Below are 20,551 nucleotides of genomic sequence, written 5' to 3'. Positions count from 1 at the left end.
TAACATATTATTTCTCGTAAAATGGAACAGGAGAGCGCAAACGTAGTAATATAAAATTGCTTCTAATAATAATAATAACATGGTCTAGCAGCTATACACAAATAAAGTTCCTTAAAAGTCTTTATCTAAGGGGCGGAGTCTGACCGCCAAGCTGAACAGACGTGCAGGGAAGGAGCTCCTGTCAGGCAGCTAGAATAAGCGGCAATACCGAAGGCTACGAAGCCCAGAGACAGATTGGAGTGCGCTACTCACATCGGGGGTGCACCACAGAATCGACAGATACCCTTCTGGAGCCTGTCGGAACCCAAAACCCGAAAAGCTGCCTGCGGCCTGTGGGGGTTGGTGCCGGGGAGAGGCGGCCGCTCTCCTCGACTCCAGATCCCCTTAGAAGCGCTCCTGATCTCCCTCCCCCCCCCCCTCTGGACCGGTGGGGGTTATCCCGGTACCCATTAACAAAGCGGACCGAAGCAGATAACGAAGGACCACAGCTACACAGCCAGCAGAGGCACAAGCCTGCCAGGGCACATCCAAGATGGCCGCCCAGCAAGGGCCTAAGAGAGGGAACACTGGCGACTATCTACATGCTCACCGACTGGAAGCTCTGGACCTACTCTTCCTGAGCTTCCACGAAACCTTGTGTGCCAGGGGAGTGTCATGTCTTCAGGCGGCTCGAATGGTGGCATCGTGGATCCGTCCAGAGATCCGTCGCCGCCATTACGGACTCCCAAGACAAACCCTCAGAGCGGCCATCCGGCCAAACATACAGCGGCAATCACAAGGGCGGGAAACCCTGGGCGCCGGCACTCGCGCCCCCACACACAAAAACGAGAATTGCCGACAAACACAGCCTGCCCCACATATAGCGGTCTCAGCAACCTCGGACCCGCAGACCGCAACACATCACGAGAGAAACCCGGGTACCTGCCACATGTACAACCGGGATGCAGCAAAGCGGGCCACCAACAACCGCAGCATGCAGAGAACCCCGACAAGGATCACCGGAGACAGAGCTTTGAAGGGGCACCGGCCCTACTCTCACCATTGGCGCACCTGGCAAACCTACATATACCACCTCTACCGGGGAGTCTCTGCGGTCCCAGCATCCGATGTCCGGCACCCAGCGGCGGAACAGCCTTACACTCCCACACACAGCAGAGCGCAGCTGGAAACCTGCCGGCTCCAACAGGGACAACAACCGCCCCAGAGACAAGGCATTGGCTGAGGAAAGGAGGCGACCCGATCAGCCGGATAGCGCCCTCATGGGCCCCCGCCGAGGTCATATCACCCTGTATTCAGGGATGGGACTGCACTTCATCTTTATTTTCAGTTATGATTATTGCCCTGATTTATAATGTGACTATGGTAACTGTGAATCTAACGTCCCTCAGTCCCCCCGCTTTACTTTAAGTGCCTCTGTAGATAATCTATGGGTATGCCTGAGGTTATCTTTTCTTTTCACATCTACATAGGTCCCATGAGTTGAATGTGTGATTAATCTTTAATAGTTTATTTTTTATTTTTATTTTTTATTATCCTATGATCTAATATTTTGCAATATGCCAGCCGTCAAGCGACTATTACCTGCTCCTCCTAGTGTTAACACAGATAGATACTCTTGTTTATTATATTTCATTGTTGTGTCTTGCAATTTCACTAAGCGAAGTTCATTATTACTGTTTATCTCCTTACTTAAAAAAAAAATTGTGTGCAAGGTCTCATGTCTACCCCTATGTACAAATGTGCCTAACGTGCTAGAGGACTGCCTTTGGGGTACCTCATTAGCAACTGTTATCACTGTGCGCACTTCAAAAATAAAGAATTTAAAAAAAAAAAAAGTCTTTATCTAAAAATGGTTCATAAAAATAAGTGTCAGCGCTATATGTGATAGCCTTGCAGTAGGCAATCAAATAAATGTGCAAAATCAGCAACTTAACACTGTGAATTAATAGTAATATGTTAACCTCTATATATCACAATAAGTTAGATTATACACATAAACTGGTAAAAACTTGCTTAAAAAGTCCAAAAGTTCAGAGTTAAAGTCTTTAGGGGGTTAATCTTTTGTGGCAGCAGTATTGTAGCATCCGTGGATACACTATAGCTCAAAGTAGCTTGTGCCTTAAAAGGATACAAAAAAGCTTTCCATAGTGTAAAACTGCTTTATTCATATAAAAAGATACCCTTGCTCCCAAATAGAAACTTGCAGGGAATTTCTAAAACAAATAGTGTATAAAAAAACCTAAAAAAAAAAACTAAACGCACAGCCCATTAGAAAATATCCCACAAACTGGAATAACGTTGCCCTTGCCGTGCAAGATTATCAACTTTTGAGATTTAATATCATCTGCGCTGCGATGTGTGATTATGATGACCCTGTATGCACGCACCCCTGCCCCAATTATAATCATCACCCATGCCAGGACTACCATCCACAATCACATCATTCATTCCAAATTTGATTTCTGAACTTCAAGCCAAAATGTATGAATCAACCAAATCACTCAGTGGCTGAATTTCCTGAACCAGTGCTCTGGTCTGGGTGATATTTGGATATGTTGTTCACCCAGATCAGGGCTAACGGGGGTGTGGTGCTTTTATAGTTTGGGGTACTTTCTGAACTTTTGTAAAAAAAAAAATTTTCTGCCTGGATATAATTGAGTTACTTACAGGACTTAACTCAATTATCTCCCAAGCAGAGGGGAGGGATTGTGTGCTGTACATGGGCGTGTCACAAACTGTATGTTTGTTCTGATTGGTTTGTGGCCTTTGTGTTCCTGTGCCCCATCAGGTCCAGGGGGTGTTCCTCTGGCCTGGAGAATTGTATAAAAAGCAACATGAACCATTAAAGCTCAAATCATCTTGCACCTTCATGAAGTCTTGGCTCATGTTTGGGGGTTTGGAGAACTACACTTTGGGGATTGCTATAATCACTATACTCCCCTGAGTATAATCACTAAGCTCTTATAATAGCTGTGCCTGCTACGCTCTCGGCACTAAGAGAGGCCTACCCACTGGTCTTGGGTCCAGGGTGGGTGGAGGATGGCAAGACCCCAACCAACCTGCGGCTTTTCGTGGGGTTTGCGGTGGTTATGGTGTTCCAGTGCAGTGCTTATGGTAGTACGCCAGTACTAGGAAGCGATTGACGGAGGTACCCTTTCGAGGAGCAGGCGGTCCGTCACAGTTAATAACTTCTTCAGTCATTTACCTGGGTCCAGCGCCGATGTCTCTTGGCGCTGGCTCAGCTCCGCCCACTCTACACCCCCGCCACCAGCTGCTGGCGGAGGAGACCTAATGCGCATGAGCGGCAATGGTCGCGCGCACATTAGACCATCTCTATATAGGAAAGCATTATTCAATGCTTCCCTATGGGGATTCCGGCGGCGCTCGATGTCCTCATGCAGACTTTTCGTGCTCTAAGAACACGGAAGCACCATCTAGCGGCTGTCTGAGAGACAGCAACTAAAGGTTGGATTAGCCCAGTGGTTTCTCCAAAACTGCAGTGTTTTGACTAAGAGGGCTAAGGGAAGAGGGGCAAGGCACCCAGACCACTCCAATGGGCAGAAGTGGTCCGGGTGCCTACAGTGTCCCTTTAAATGTAAAGTCAGAATAAATAAAGTTCAAAACTTTAGTGAATAACCTTGTGTGTTTCAGCAGACCACTGCTACCCCTATCAGTCCATGTTTCTCATCTCTCCATTAGTATAATTTTTTTTGTGGTTTGCTGCCAAAAATGACAAGGCTTCAGTTTGAATTTGCGTGTAGGGGATTGTGGTGGCAACTTAAAGAACCACTGTTAGTAACAGTATGGAATATCATACATAAAAGCATCTCACCTCAAGTTATATAAGAAAAAGGATATTTTCTTCAATTTCAAATGCAAGTAGATCACAGTTTGTTCCAAATTGTTTAAAATCATCTAAAAAAAAAAAATAGCAAATTTAAAACAAAACGTTATAGTCTATTAGATCATATCTGTGTAGCGTTTCAGCTTTTACTTTGTAGCAAGCCTCCATATTTCTAATGAAAACCCCATTTATAACTAAACCACAATTAAAATTGTATTGCCTCCTTCACCTGAGAGTACATGTTCTGTTTCCATTCCATAAACACAAAAACATGCATATAATCATACTACTATAATCTGCTCATTGTATTTTGTACTTGTTCTCACCATCGGTCTTCAGAGCAGCTGTTATCATTTCCACACACTTGTCCCTCACAGAGTCTCCTGTCTGGTAACAAGACAACATAAAACAAGAAGGGGGAGAGCTGCTATCACCTAGGGGACTCAACATCCCCCCACAAATTCTGCAAAAGAAAAAATAGCTCATACCATGTAGGACATTTTACCAGAAAATTTGCTTAGATTTTATCCAAACATTACCTCTCATCCCGCATATCATTCTCTGATTTAATGGAATCATTGCGAGAAGCAGGTGTGGGGGATCCAATAGATTTTCTCCTTTAGAAAGAGAGACTACAGTGAGTGTCAGTGAAAGTACACAATACAACAGGTTTTTGTTTTTGTTTATTGAAGACTGTTTTAACCGTTACCACATCTACATTCTCCTTTACACACCTGCTAGGAACCAAAATATTTGAGAGAAAATAGAAATTCAGTGCTTGTTGGAATTCATTTCTAATTAATTTAATAGATTTAAACATTTTAATTTACATGGCAGCATAAAAAGCTGCACTGGTCAAAAATCTATTTAAAGAAATTTACTGTCATTGCTCAGAGGCTGTCTTCCGAGTGTCCGAGCCCAACGTCATCATGCACGCCAGTCGAAAGCCCCATTCCCCGAAAGAGTATAAGCGGTACTGGTTCCCTGGTTCATCAGAAGCCAGTTTTTGACCAGAGGATCACAAGCTGAAGGAGGGGGTACCCAGCCTGAAGAGGGTTTACCTACCTGCATGCCCGTCGCAACAAGGCAAGCAAACCAAGCAATTGCTTGGGGCCCCGGACTGGCCTGGTGCCCCAAGACAAGGACCAGGGACGTATAAGCCGCGAGGCAAACAAGGCATTTGCCTTGGGCGGCACTTTCCAGGGGGCGGCAAAAAAAAGCCGCCCCAAAATGCCCAGGGCAAATGTCTTGTTAGCCTTGCAGTTAACTAACAATCCGGTCGGTCAGGCAGTGCTGGCGAGGGAGCACTTTCCCCTTAGCGCTCTGCTCAGCTCCCTCGCGCACCGCAGAGTGATGCCTGGAGCCGGAATATGCCGGGAGCCCAGCAGTCCCACTAGACCCCAGGGAGAGGGAGAACTTTTTTTTTTTTTATTAAAAAAAAAAAGTGAGTGTGTTAATATGAGTGAGTGTGTATGTCTGTTAGTGTGTGTCTGTGTGTGTCTGTTAGTGTGTGTGTCTGTTAGTGAGTGAGTGTGTGTCTGTTAGTGTGTGTCTGTCTATTAGTGAGTGAGTGTTTGTTAGAGTGTGTGTGTGTATGTGTGTGTGTGTCGGTTAGTGAGTGTGTGTTAGTGAGTGTGTGTCTGTTAGTGTGTGTGTGTGTGTTTTAAGTATGTTGGATTTAGTTATTGTGCACTTTTTTAATGTATATTTGATTTTATGGTACAGTGTTTTTTTTTGTGCAAATGTTCAGTTGTTGAAAATGTTCAAATTTTATGCACATTATATGCAACAGCAGTATTTGCACTGTAAACAATTTTTTATTTATGCACAGTATATGTAACAGCAGTATTTGCACTGTAAGCCTTTTTTATTTATATAAAGTGTGGGTGAACGTAAACTGTATGGCTATGCTGTGGTTCCTGTAGGCTTTGCGTGCGTGTGGGGGGGTCCATTTTGTTCATTTTGCTTGGGGCCCCCAAATTCCTTCAAACGGCCCTGCCTACCTGCGGCTGTTTTTATTCAGTTTGAAATAAAGGTTTCTACAAGTTTATTCCAATTTCTATACCTTAATTGAATAATATATTGAATATTTAATTGCTCTAACCTTGTGAGTGATACTCCTATTTTTGCACTATTATTTATTATCATCAGTACAGCCCTATTTTTTTTCTTACATGTTATATGCTGTATGAAATTGCCTGCAAGCATATGAACCTATGTACTTTATGTAAGTAAAGTGCTAATTGTATATTTGCACAAGATTGGTAGCACTTTATTATTTTTGGTTTTTCGCAGTGTTGAAAATTATAAGTTTTGAATAAGGCACATTGCACTTTAATAGACTTTAAGTATAAGTCACTTTATGTAATTCACTTTTGTTTGTAGCACATTAGCACATATGCACTTTCATATAGTTCATGCTACAGCTGATATACATTAATAGTTTGTCTTCAAGACACTGCTCACTGTATTTTTGTTTTTGTTTTGTACCAATATGGGATTAACATCTTTATACTCAGGATAAGAATATTCCTATAGATTATTTTCCCCATTATATTATCTATATGCCCCCTTTTGTTGTCTCAGAGTATCCTATTCTTATCAGAAGATAATTAGCAGGCAGTATTGTATATTTTATATATTGTATATATGTTGTATATATTTTGTTTTGTGTTGCACTTGAGACTGATTCTATAGGTTTATCAAGCACTGTACCTTCTTTCTTGTACTTGAGCTGTGTATATGTAGACTATATTTTTTGGTGATCTGTCTCAACACTTTTATAGTTGTGGGCAAACCATTGAATAGGACTATCATCATACCTGTAGTGTCTTTACACTGAAGTTTTGATTGCGCTGCTGCACATGCGTAGGCCGTATCTTTGAATAATTTGGCGCAAAATTCTAAATATTTTTGTATAAAAGCTGTGCAGGACCTGTCTGATCCCAGCGGTGGTTGGTCAAAACAGGTAGTCCGTGTCACCAGAGGTAGGAATTTAGATTAAATCTCCATTAAAAACTTCATCTTTATATGCATGCTTTCTAATTTTAGAAAATTAGTTTTTTCTTCTCATTTGTCTTTAACAGAATATGTCCAGTCCTATTTCCAATTTTATAAAGTTGTGGCAATAAATTTATATTGATATACACTTTATTTCTTGAGTGCAGTATTATTTGTTGGTTTAATATATGATGATGTCTAGTCTCTTGGTCCAATATTGTCTAAAGCAGGGCTGCCAAATGGGTAGATCGCTAGATGTTGTAGAACTACAACTCCCATTATGCTTTGCTTGCCTTTAGAATGCATTTAGAATGACAAAGCATCATGGGAGTTGTAGTTCTACAACATCTAGGGATCTAGTCTCTAGTCTCCTGTCCCTGTATTGTTTCAGTATGTCTCTCTCAGCTCCTTTACTGAGAGAGTTAATTATATTAGTGCAGATCACCTAATAACCTTGTAGAGTTTACACTAGAAAACAGGCTCTTTTTCAGCCAGTGAACCTAAAATATCATTAAGTAAGTAGCACATTTCTTGCTTTGGTCAGAACCGTTTATTAATTGATTTTTGCAAAGTTATGTCAGGTTGCAAATTGCATTTTTTTTCTAAAACTGGCAAAGTTATAACATCGACAATTTTTAAAGCTTCTTGTTCTAGTACCCCAATGTGACCGAAGGTGGAGTAAAAAAGATTAACAAAGATTTTGTAAAAGTTCTCCTTAGAGAGCAAATTTGTATTTTACTAAAAAAACCTTACACTCTTACCTCTCCTCTTTGCTATTAGCCACAGGTTTGCTGGCTCCATTGTGAACTGTAGAGATGAGGGACTCAACAGAGTGCTTCCTGAAGCAAGCAAGATGAAGTGAAAATAGTGCTATTTCTGCTTTAAAATCTACAGACATTTTTGAGGGCACTGAAAGGGTTCATTATACTGGTGCAGTGAACTAGAAATAACATTAACACACACAGACACACACACACACATACACAAAGAGCTTACTGTCAGCTCCTGGAACTATTAATACGATTTAGTAAACCAAATTTCTATGAGTTTCTATGAAGCTCACTTACTTCCTTTTGCTAACTGGTGTTGCAGCAAGTAACTCCAGCTTGCCAACTATACTTATGTTTAAAGCTTTGGGCTCTAGTAAATCAATGTTACTTAAGGTGGACTAATAAATATTACTATGTAGTTAAAATTTGTATCTTACACTCTTACCTCTCCTTTTTGCGGTCAGTTCCATGTTTGCTGGATCCATTGCGAACTGTAGAGGTGGGGGACCCAACAGAGTGCTTTCTGGAACAAGTGAAAATAAGAGCGTTTTTTCAGGTTGCAAGAAATGAAAATGAGAGATTATTTTCCCCATGAATAGTGGCAGTACTGAAACAAGTGGGTTGTGTCTTCTGCTGTGAACAAGAAGTTCCCCCCAAAATTTGGATATTTAATAATTTAATTGTTATATCCTGCCTAGTGTGCCCTTATAATCCTTGTTCCTGCAAGGTTCACCAGTTCTCCTTGTCCCGGCAGATGGGATGGACAGGGCTCCTTTGGATCCAGGATTCTAAACATTGGTGCTGACCAGCGAGGTTAGTACCCTAAAGCTCCCCGGGTGGGAACTGGGCTGAGAAGACTTCCGTTCCACAGCGTTACGGAACACGACTGAAAGCTGACTTTTGTGGCCATATTTTTGGAGGTCCTGGGAAGACCTCCCAAAATACAGGATGGATGAATTCACACAGCAGTGGAACGCATGCCCAGGAGACGGTGCTTTCCACTGAAGTTTTGATTGCGCTACTGCACATGCGTAGGCCGGATCTTTGAATAATTTGGCACAAAATTCTAAATATTTTTGTATAAAAGCTGTGCAGGACCTGTCTGATCCCAGTGGTGGTTGGTCAACACAGGTAGTCCGTGTCACCAGCCCTACTACACATTGGTGAGGTTTTTGAGGTAGGAATTTAGATAAAATCTCCATTAAAAACTTCATCTTTATATGCATGCTTTCTAATTTTAGAAAATTAGTTTTTTCTTCTCATTTGTCTTTAACAGAATATTACCAGTCCTGCTTTGCTGGATAAAACTCAAAAGGATAAGATGTCAGCTTCTATCCCTAAAAAGTCCACATACAAAACAAAACACTTGTGTTGTTCAGAATGTTCGGTTCCTCTTCCTGACGGTGTAGGAAAAAGACCTGTAATCAATGCTTGGCGTAATTGCTGGAAAAATCCAAGCAAAATGAAATTGACTCATTCCTGAGCTGGTTCCAGAAGAATTTATCACAAACCTTTGAGTCATTTAAGGATACAGTTAAAAAAGACAGCGGGTCTGTTAATATTCAAGAAAGACAGGTAAAGAAACAAAAGAGATAAAGATCCCCATCCCTGTCTGAGCTCTCAACAGGTGAATGTTCAGGTTTTTAGAAGTATCCAGTCTGGACTCAAGTGTGAATGAGGGATTTCTACCAGAGGAAATGGAGAAGTTTATCAAGGAAGTAACCGCGGTTGTTTAGAAAAATGAATCTACCATGGGTAAGGTAAAGGTTTTCCTATACAATCAAGGGTTGTGAAACTACTACAGAGAGAATGGAAAAACCCAGAAAGGCATGCTTTTATTTTGAAACATTTCAGGCAACTTTTTTAAGCTACAGACTGAGGAAAAGTGAGAAGACCTTCCGAAAGTCGATATTCAGGTAGCACAATTATCAAAGAAAACCACGATCACAATGGGTGAGTTCTGGTTTAGAAGATCACATGGAGAAGCGGGCCGAAACATCAAGCAGAATAATTTTTCAGGCAGCAGGTTATCAGTGCAAAGCTGAAATCTCTGGTTTAGCAGTGCTAAAAGCCCAAAGCAAGTGGCTACAAGCCTTAGAAAAGGCCCTTATGGGAATATCAGAAAAAGACCCAGCTCAGCTGCTATGTCTTCTGAAACTTTCCAATGTCTTTCTTTTGGATGTCTCTGATGCGATTCTGTTTTATGTAAACTGCAATACGAGATGAACAAATTATTTGGCACTCCACTGGAAGAAATAATTAAAGAAATGTCAGAAACAAAAATGGCATTGCCTCAGGATTCGAGATATGCAGGACCTCAATCAAACAAAAGATATCAGTTCAGTGGGCTGCGTTTCTTTCGCTACCAAGAGAAATTTCATAAATTTTGCAGACGGAATAGAGACACCATATTCAGGGATCCAAACAAACAAGATAAAAAGAAAAGATATTGACACCAAAAGAGTGGGAGGCTGTCTTCGGTTCTTTACTCAGAAATGGAAGGAGACGACATCAAACACTTGATAATAAAGACCATTTCAGAATTATACAGAATAAGGTTTTAAACTGCGCCAGACCCGATTTTACTTCTTTCAAAGTATCAATCCCCCCAAAAAAGACAGAGGCCCTTCTTCTTTTACACAAGGGCATTATAGAAAAAGTGCCCAGATGCCCAGAAGAAGTTTACTCTCGCTTCTTTTTAATTCGAAAGCCAGACAAGTCCTATCATCTTATCCTAGACCTCAAAGAAGTAAATGCATGGAAATGTATGGAAATTATTTTGTCAGTAACACACATCCTGCAGAAAGGATAATTTATGACAAAGTTGACCTGAAGGATGCGTGCCTTCATGTTCCGATGTCCGTATTTTCACCAAAATTCATAAGGCTTGCAATACAAGCTGGAAGAAGAAATATTTTACACTTTCAGTTCAAGGCCCTACCTTTCGGCCTCTAATCGACCCCTTGTATCTTTTCCTTTTGGCTCCTCTAGCAGCAACCTCACGTCTGAGAGGTATGGTTATAATTCCTTACCTGGACTATTGGGTTTTAAAGGCAGAATCAAAACATTGTCTTCTGTTAGACCTCAAAAACACAAGGAAATTTCTAGGAGATCATGGTTGGTTTTTAAACCTGCAAAAATCTCAGTTGAGGGGGGCGTGGCTTGGACACGGAGCGAGCTGGACGTGATTGCCGACCGCACCGCAAAACAGCTAACTTCAGCACAAAAACACATCTGAAAGAAGCCGAAACTGCTCCCGGGGATGGATAAGAGGCCCCAGAAGAAGAACCCTAAAAAGGGCCAAGACTCCGGTACCTCCGTGGCAGAGTTCTTCACCGCACGAGCTGCGACCACAGACCGCCAAGATGGCGGCGGCGGCGGGAAGGAGGGAGGTGAGGAGCCGGCGCACTGGACTGGTGCTGCGGGACCCCAGAGCATTGCAGACGCAGCCCAAATACTCACCACACTCGCAGAGGTGAAATCATTCCTGGCTGGAGAGATAGACCGCGCCGTCAAGCTTCTCCGGGATGATATCCAGGCCCTGGGAGACCGCACCACGAGGCTGGAAACGAGGCTTGAAACCACGACAAAGGCCCACAATACGGCCGTCGCTCAAGTCAATCAATTGACGGCTAGAATGGTGGCGGCTGAATTAACCATCGAAGACATGGCAAATAGATCACGCCGCAATAACCTACGACTAAGGGGCCTCCCAGAAAACGCGGGAGAGGGCCCTGTGGCGGCCATAGTGTCTGCAATTTTGAAGCCTCTACTGCCTGATATCCCTGACCACCAATGGCACATTGAAAGAGCCCACAGAGCTCTGCGGGCAAAGAGGCCAGACGCCAACTACCCAAGGGACATTATTATAAGGTTCCTGCATTACCAAACAAAAGAAGCAATCCTTAAGAAAAGCAGAGAGGCCCGGATCACCTTCCAGGGTGCTGAGCTGTCTATATTCCAGGACTTAGCGCCTACCACCCTGCAGAGGAGACGGGAGTGGAGGCCCATCACAGAGTCACTGCGAGACGCAGGTATCCGCTACGCCTGGGGGTACCCCTTCAAGCTCCTAGCGTTCAAGGAGGGGAGAACGCACGTCCTTCACCCAGGAATGGATGCACGATCCTTCTTCACGGCCATGGAGTTGCCGGCCCCAGAGGGGATCCCTACAGTGGCGGCAGAGTCTGGAGACCTACAGCCCCTACCAAGAGAATGGCATACCATCGGAGAGTAAGGTACAGGGGCACAGTTTACATCAAGGGACAGTGACTGTCCACATAACGTTCAACGGGGGTTGAGGAGAGGCCCGGGTCGACCAACTTGGGGGGGGGGGGAACTGGGAGGGGAAAAAACACTTCAGCAATGGGTATGGGAGAACATTTTCAGTTAACCAAGGGTGGACATTGAGCGCTGAACATACCATATAACAATGTTTTTCGTGGGGGATGGGGAGGGGGGGACTGGGTCACTGAGATTGGGTGCCGGGGTACTGGTATCTGAAAACTCAACCCGGAATTATGTATAGTATTATATTCTATATATTATATGTGTTTATTTGTAGATTCAGATCTTAGCCCTACTGCTAAGCCCCAGGTTTTTTCCTGCGCTCTGCGATCACACACAAAAAAAAAAAAAATCGTGGTAAAACTATGTACCACTGACCCCATTGACCCCAGAGCCCCCTCTATAACGGGTTACCTATGAGAGGTCGCGCCCGGCGACTGCCCTCCCCTGAGGGCTCAGGGGCCCTGTCTCCGTGTTCCTGACTCCCTCAAATACACTAGCACCCGACAATAGGGGTATTTACCAGCCGAGCTGGGGACCACAATAGATGTACTAGGGTAGTCGGGCCTAAGTGATAGAGCTATGGCTCGGATGTTTGGGAGGGGGTGGGCGGATGGAATGGGTTCTGGGGTAGCAATGTGTATACCATATTTCTGTTAAGCGTATGTATTCGCTATATGTGATCTGCCTGCATGGGAGCCAAACCGTATTGCCTACAAATATACACTAGGTAACCCCATAGCGGCCAAGCGCCCCACCCTAATGTATAAGGAGGGATGACCCACTGGCCAGCATAGACAAACCTGAGGGACCGCAATGTATATCTCCCACCTTAATTGACTAACTGGTTTATCAATGTTCAAATGCATATACTGATTGTACAGCGCACCCCCACTGGGTAAATGTAAACGTAAAAGTTACTACTAGGTCAATGTTCCACTTCCCACACATGCTTTCCCTATCCCTGAGACCCAGTTCCTATGCGGAGGGATTGAACCCCCCTCCCCCCCCCCCCCGGCTCCCTTCAATACCCTTGCACCCGGCAGTACGGGCATTTACCAGTTGAGCATGGGACCACAATAGGTGTACTAGGGTAGTCAGGCCTAAGTGATAGACCTATGGCCCGGATGTGTGGGAGGGGGTGGCCGGATGGTATGGGTTCTGGGGTAGCAATGTATATACCATATCTCTGTTAAGTGTATGTATTCGCTATACATGATTTACCTGCATGGGAGCCTAAATGCATTGCCTACAAATATACAATGTGTAACCCCGCAGCGGACAAGCGCCCCCACCCAAATGTATGAGGAGGGATGACCCAATATGTTACTCGACTAAATGGTTAATTAATGTTCAAATGTATATACTGATTGTACAGCGCACCCCCACTGGATAAATGTAAATGTAAAAGGTCAATGTTCCACTTCCCACACATGCGTTTCCTCTCCCTGAGACCCAGTTCATATGCTGGGGTTGGGCCCCCCCCTCCCCCCACCCCACCTCCCGCATCAAAGTTACGGCTTCTCGCCTTTTATCCCCACAGAGTCACGCAACCTAGTCCCTCCCTGGGACGCACATACACGTACAAGTGACGCACACACCAAACCGACATATAGCGATTAACGCGGTGCGGTTCCGCCACGGCTTTGTAACCCGAAGTCCATATAGTACCCGACTGGGTACAGGCTGTGGACGCGAGGACGACACCCCAAATAGAACTGGCAATTAGTAAGTCCAGTCTTTTTTATTTTTCCTTTTCTTTTCTTTTCTCTTTAATCTTATCTCTCTTCCCCCCACCCCTTATCTTACCCCCTCCCTGCCCCCCCCCCCCCCCCCTCCTGTATGCGATGGTCTCAGAGGCAGAGGCACACTTCATAACACCAGTAATCGGTAGCTATTATAGCAATAGTGACAGTCAGAGAGGGAGCCCACTAACGGGTAACGAGCGACAAACACCGCAACAGATATGGCTCTAAAACTACTTTCCATAAATGTCAAGGGCTTGAACGCCCCTAGAAAGAGACGCCTCATGCTCAGGGAAATCAAAAGACACAACCCTGATGTAGCGCTCATTCAGGAGACACACATCTCTCAGAACACGACGTTCCGCATTAGAGACCGTACGTACCCTACATCCTATGAGGCTAGATCTCACCGCAAACACAACGGGGTGGCTATCCTTGTACATAGCAGGTGCCCGATACAAATACAATCTAAGGACATAGACACAGACGGCAGGTACATCATACTGTCAGGGACACTGTACTCCCATCCAGTGCACTTAATCAATGTGTATGCCCCTAACTCACCAGACTCAACATTCTGGGGGACAATGACGGACAAAATTAAGGCCATTCCATACGGTATGTTAATCATGGGGGGCGACTTCAATGCCGCACCTTGTCCAGCGGTTGACAGAAGCACCAGGGCAGGTATCCAGAGGTCACAGGGCAGGGGGGGTCAGGACAGAATGCTTCATGGTTTTCTCCAAGGCACCGGCCTGATTGACGTGTGGCGGGCACAGCATCCCGGAGAACTCGATTACACCTTTTACTCTGCACCGCATGGTACCTACTCGAGGATTGACTATTTCCTCGTTAACGACACAAGCATGGCAAAGGTAAAAGAGACCGCAATTGGTTCAATTACATGGTCAGACCATGCCGAAGTCACCCTGACGCTGGATCACCTGTGCGCAGCAGCGCCATGGAACTGGAGGATGAGCCCACACCTGTTACGCGACGAGGGTTTCAAAGCTGAAATACGCGCCGACCTACAAAACTACTTCAACGAAAACGAAACTGATGATATTGCCCCAAATACAGTGTGGGCGGCCCATAAAGCTGTGATCAGGGGCACATGCATTAAACTAGCAACGAGAAAGAAAGCACACAAGGCCAAAGAGGTGAACAACCTACTGGAAGAGTTGAGGAAAGCAGAGCAGAGACATAAAACCGCTCTAACCCCCCAACTCACGGAGTAAGTGCAAGAGATCAGGCGATCCATAACCGCTGTACTGATGGATGACACCATAAAAGCCCTTAATTGGACCAAGAGAACGTATTATGAACACTCAAACAAAATGGACACCTTATTGGCCAGAACCCTAAGACCAAGACAAAACCGTGCCCCGATCACTACGATCAAACACAGTGACGGAACGATAAAAACACCCCAGCAGAGGTGGCACAGGTCTTTACCGACTATTATAAAAAACTTTACAACCACACGCCCCGATCTCAAACGTCTCAAGAAGAAGCTAACATGCACATGCGCAACTTCGTGCAGGACCTAGACCTGCCAAAACTCTCGACAGCGTCGGCACAGCTCCTTGACGAAGCCATAACGAGGGAGGAAGTAGATAGGGCTATAGCGGGCCTGAAAGGCAACAAGGCACCGGGACCAGACGGCTTTGATGGGACGTACTACAAGGCCTTTAAGGAGGAACTATCCCCACACCTAGCGCGAGTATTTAACGACCTCATGGAGGGCGGTGACACAGAAAGCAGTATGTCTCTAGCTAACATAATACTCCTCCAGAAACCTGGCAAGGATCCACTACTCCCTGACAACTATAGACCCATATCGCTGATTAATCAAGACATTAAGATACTGGCGAAGATATTAGCAGACCGACTGAACCCCGCGTTAAAAACCCTGATCCATCCTGACCAAGTGGGGTTCGTGCCAGACAGACAGCTATTTGAGAATACCCGGAGAAATATAGACCTCATATGGCGACAGAAGGCCTCCAACACTCCCACATTATTGGTCTCGCTTGATGCGGAGAAGGCCTTTGACAGGGTCGAGTGGCCGTACCTATTCAACCTCCTGAAACACCTGAACTTCCCCGAAAGGTACGTGACATCAATCAAGGCCATGTACAACCATGCTTCTGCACAGGTCAGGATGACGGGAGCAGGACCCCAACCCTTTTTTCTGAGGAACGGAACCAGACAAGGCTGTCCCCTCTCCCCCCTCCTGTTTGTGCTGTCGCTTGAGCCACTCATGCAAGCCATGCGACGACACCCTCTGATTACAGGGATCAAAGTAGCGGGACAGGAGTTTCTCGCCTCCGCCTACGCGGATGACGTTCTGTTGACCCTCACGAATCCCACAGCATCCATGGCAGCACTCAGAGGCCTACTGACACAGTTCGGGGCCTTCTCCGGCTACAAGGCGAACCTGGATAAATCAAGTGCCCTCCCACTCGGTATGACAACAGAGGACATAACGACCATACAGGAAACTCACAATATTCCGATAGTACGTGACCATCTAAAGTACCTAGGAGTACGCCTGTCTGCTGACCCCAAAAATTTACACCGCTTGAACTACACCCCCCTGATTAAGACACTCATACACGACATGGACAATTGGCAAGACAAACCCATATCCTGGATAGGGCGCATCCACACAGTAAAAATGAACATCCTACCAAGAATCCTGTTTCTCTTTCAGGCACTGCCTGTCAGACTGCTCAAATCAGACCTGGCACACCTCCAGAAAGCAATAGGCGATTTCATATGGCACAACCGCAGGCACAGGATCTCCAGGAATATACTATTTAGACAGAAACAAAGAGGGGGCTGGGCCTGCCGCACCTCTACTCCTACTACCTAGCGGCGCAATTGGCACAGATCGCTATGTGGCATTCTCCCCTGGAGGTTAGAAGGTGGGTAGACCTGGAGTCGCTCATGACAGGGACCGACCTCCCGCAGTATCACATGTGGGTACGCAAAGAAGACAGGCCTATCCTGAGGACGACTTGCCCAGCCATACTGAATTCCCTAACCATATGGGACACATGTGCCCACAAATATGACTTAACATCTAGACACTCACCCATGACCCCTATACTGAGGAACAGGGCATTCCCCCCAGGCATAGCAGCTAGGGACTTCGCTAACATAGAGACAGCAGGGATTCAGAGGATCTGCCATATGTATGAACAAAAGAAACTAGTCCCCTTTGACATACTCCAACAGAGAACACACCTCACCCCAGCTGACTTCTTCTGTTATATACAGATAAGAGACTACGTTCAACAGACAGACGTTCGACAAGCAGCAACCACCCCCCTAACATTCTATGAAAAAATGTGTCTGAATGAATATACACAAAAAGGCTTAATTACCACGATGTATGCACACATATGCTCAGAATCAAAAGAGTGGGGACCATTGACATACACGGAGGCGTGGGAAAGAGACCTGGGAGAGGTACTAGAGGGTGAGGAATGGAGGGACATCTGGGAGGCAAACAATAAGGTATCTATAAGTGTAACACTACAGGAGCAATCCTACAAAACAATGTTCAGGTGGTACACTACCCCAGTTACACTACACCGCATGGGTCAGACACCCACTGACGACTGTTGGAGGGATTGCGGACATAAGGGTACATACCTTCACATGTGGTGGGATTGCCCCAAAGCTCAAGCATTCTGGGCTAAGATACACCAGGTAGTCAATGGGATTTTCCACAAGGCACCCGACCTAAACCCATGGACATACCTCCTGAACACACCCGTAGATAATTGGACGAGAGTTGAACAAACATTACTCCATAAAATTACACTACCAGCTAGGAGATCGATAGCACAAACATGGTTACAAACAGACTTACCCACCACCCAGAGAGTAATAGGTAACTTAAAAGAGGTACACCTAATGGATAGTCTAACGGCCAGATTGAAAGGCACCTCACCTAAATTTGACAGAGTGTGGGAACCATGGCATGACTATGTACTCCCGGTCACCGCATAGAACAACACATACCGATAAGAATAACGAACATTACCACACTGCGCTGGGACGTCGCATACGACCCACCCCATCTACCCCCTACCCCCTTTCCCTGCCCCCACTTCTTGCCCCCTTTTTCTTCTCTCTTTACTTTTTATTCCCTTCCTAATCCCCCCGTTTCTCGGTAAACGGAGACGGGGTGAGCACGGAAGTTCTACACATACGCTCTAAAACAACGGTGCATAACCACGCAACATGAACCAAAACGTACTTTACACTCAAATCGTGTTGCAAGATAGGTACACGGTAAGGTGCGCCAGGGTGAACCCCTATATTACGGGACGAGGCAACCCTATCAGGTTACAATACATAAGGTTATATGTTATATTTTATGTTCCACGATTGTTTTTTCCAATGGTTTCACCAGCACGATGTAATGTGGATCTCTAAAAAGAAAAAATCCCCTGGTGGACAGAGACAGTGACGACATCAAGCCTCGTGTGAACTAGTTTGAAGTATCTATGTACAGTTAACATGGATGTTATTCCTATATATATGTTTCGTGGCTTCTGCGTAAGCCCATGAAATGTTATCATTCCTCTTTGTCCGGCAGGATGCAAAAATAAAGTACTTTAAAAAAAAAAAAAATCTCAGTTGATATTTAGCAGACCAACCCTTTCTACTAGGGTTTTTTTGGGGGGGTTTGTTTTTTTATGTTGTGATACTGGAATTATATTTTGCCCCACTTTTTAGTCCCCCTTTTTGTCCCACTTTTTAGCTTGCCTGGGTTAAAGGTTAAGTTTTATTATTGGTTCAGTACAGTCCTGACTGAATTAGGTATCTTTCCACCAATACATTTTTTGTTCAGTCCAATCTTTACTGAATTAGGTATCCTTCCACTACTACATTAGTACCACAATTTTTATACCGTTTTTTCATTACTTTTTTGATACTTAGACATCCTCCTATTTTTTCTTTCTTCTTTTGTTACAGGCTGAAGATGGACATATTCTATTCCTCTGAAGCTGCTTTCAGGCGAAAGGTGCTTCAGGCAGTGGCCTACTGATTTTCCCACCCTATTTTTGTTAGAAGGGATATTACTATATATCCCACTTGTTTCAGTACTGCCACTATGTATGGGGAAAAAATGTTATTTTACTTACCGTAACATTATTTTTCATTAGTATAGTGGCAGTACTGCTTTTTTACCTCCTCTTGTTTTTGTATGGATTAAATTTTATTTGCAGTATATGGTCTCTGTTTGGTTCTTGGAATGACTGGTGAATCTTGCAGGAACAAGGATTATAAGGGCAGAGTAAGTGGGATATTACAATCAAATTATTAAATATTTAAATTTTATGGGGAGCTTCGTGTGTACAGCAGAAGACACAACCCACTTGTTTCAATACTGCCACTATTAAGGAAAAAAGAATTTATGGTAAGTACATTATTAGAAGATATTAAAATTACCTTTTAAGTTAAATTTGTATATATGCAGTTATCTTTAGGCATTTTTTGAGGGTGCTGAAAGGGTTAACTATACTGTTGTAGCTCACTAGGAATAATAATTACACCAAAAAAGTATTGTTTTTTTTTCAGCCTGTGAAAGCACAATGTAATTTAATAAATAGACAATTTCTACATTTTCCTATGGAGCACTCTCGCTGTCTTTTACTAATTGGTGTTGCAACAACTTATCAGCTAGCAAATTGCATATTTAGCGTAATTGTGCCACAATGCTGTTTTTTAAAGCCTTAGGCTGTAAAAGAATTGGTTGTTTTACTAAAAATCTTACACTCGTACCTCTCCTCTTTGCTGTCAGTTGCATGTTTACTGGATCCATTGCGAACTGTAGAGGTGGGGGAACCAACAGAGTGCTTCCTGGAGCAAGTGAGACAAAGTGAAAACAAGAGCGTGATTTATGGGACCAGAAAATGGAAATTAAAGATTATTTTTTATCTTTGCTGTAAATCCTGAAAAGAGATTGCAATCACTTTTTAAGCTACATTTTTATACAGAGAGTCATCTACATACATTCCAGAGAGAAGCCAATTGGATATAAAATATCCATGTTGTATTATCATGTACAAATAAAATTAAAAAAAAAATTATAGGAAAGTAAGGGAGGATACAGAAAATAAAAGGACATAGAATTGGGGGTGACACCACATAGTAATGGTCAGCTGGGTATAAACAAAATGGATACATTGGGAGGTGAGGATGCAATGGCTCTGTACTACAATCATCTAGCTTGTTTCCTGGAATTCACTATAGAAGACTTGGAAAACAAGTAATCTGAGGGTTGAATGTGCAATTAAATAATTCCTAAGTTATATATTAAAGTATTATAATCATTTATGTGATCCATAAAGCAATATATAAACACAAAACATTGAATGCATTGTGAAGCATATATTTCTAGAAATAAGCTAGAGAAATTGTTCATTTCTCATTTTGATCCCAATCAGATAACATTGTTACCTGTCCTCTTTGGTGTAATTTACTGTTTTGCTAGATCCGTTCCGAGCTCCATGACTGGGGGACCCAAGAGAGTGTCTCCTGCAGGAATGGGGAGAGATGGTTAAACTAAGACCAAGTGGGAAGCCTGATACATAGCAAGTGATTACTAGATTTGGAGATTTGTTATGGTATGAACTGCAGTTCATCAAATTCTTGAAATCCGGACGAAATGTAGCTGCATCATGAACCAACCGATTGATGGCTAGGGGACCAATTTTATTCACAGATCAAGTAAGGAATTGCCAATATAGTGAAATAAGAGGAAAAGTGAAAAAAAATATATATTTAGATTATATATTGAAAAAACATCAAAAATAGATAAATATTGATTTTGTTTTACTGCTCTTCCTGTATTTCCCTATATTTGATCTGTGAAACATATGGTT

The 20,551-nt window shown here is 43.9% G+C and overlaps 1 protein-coding gene across 6 annotated transcripts in view; it reads right to left on the bottom strand.

The window, feature by feature from the left end:
• Positions 1–20,551, bottom strand: part of LOC134610691 (transcription elongation factor A protein 3-like) — an 87,309-nt gene that overhangs the window by 42,887 nt on the left and 23,871 nt on the right. For 5 of the 6 annotated variants that reach the window (XM_063453828.1, XM_063453838.1, XM_063453810.1 and 2 more), the window contains 7 exons: positions 20,127–20,204; positions 19,449–19,526; positions 8,060–8,137; positions 7,606–7,683; positions 4,384–4,461; positions 4,171–4,307; positions 3,859–3,915 (listed from right to left, as the gene is read on the bottom strand). In XM_063453828.1, coding sequence (XP_063309898.1) covers positions 3,859–3,915; positions 4,171–4,307; positions 4,384–4,461; positions 7,606–7,683; positions 8,060–8,137; positions 19,449–19,526; positions 20,127–20,204 — 584 coding nt within the window. The remainder of the gene's footprint in view (positions 1–3,858; positions 3,916–4,170; positions 4,308–4,383; positions 4,462–7,605; positions 7,684–8,059; positions 8,138–19,448; positions 19,527–20,126; positions 20,205–20,551) is intronic. The other variant, XM_063453856.1, reaches the window with a different exon arrangement.

The sequence above is a fragment of the Pelobates fuscus genome, chromosome 1 (assembly GCF_036172605.1).
Source record: "Pelobates fuscus isolate aPelFus1 chromosome 1, aPelFus1.pri, whole genome shotgun sequence".
NCBI classification, from domain to species: domain Eukaryota; kingdom Metazoa; phylum Chordata; class Amphibia; order Anura; family Pelobatidae; genus Pelobates; species Pelobates fuscus.
This window is presented reverse-complemented; position numbering and strand designations above follow the sequence as displayed.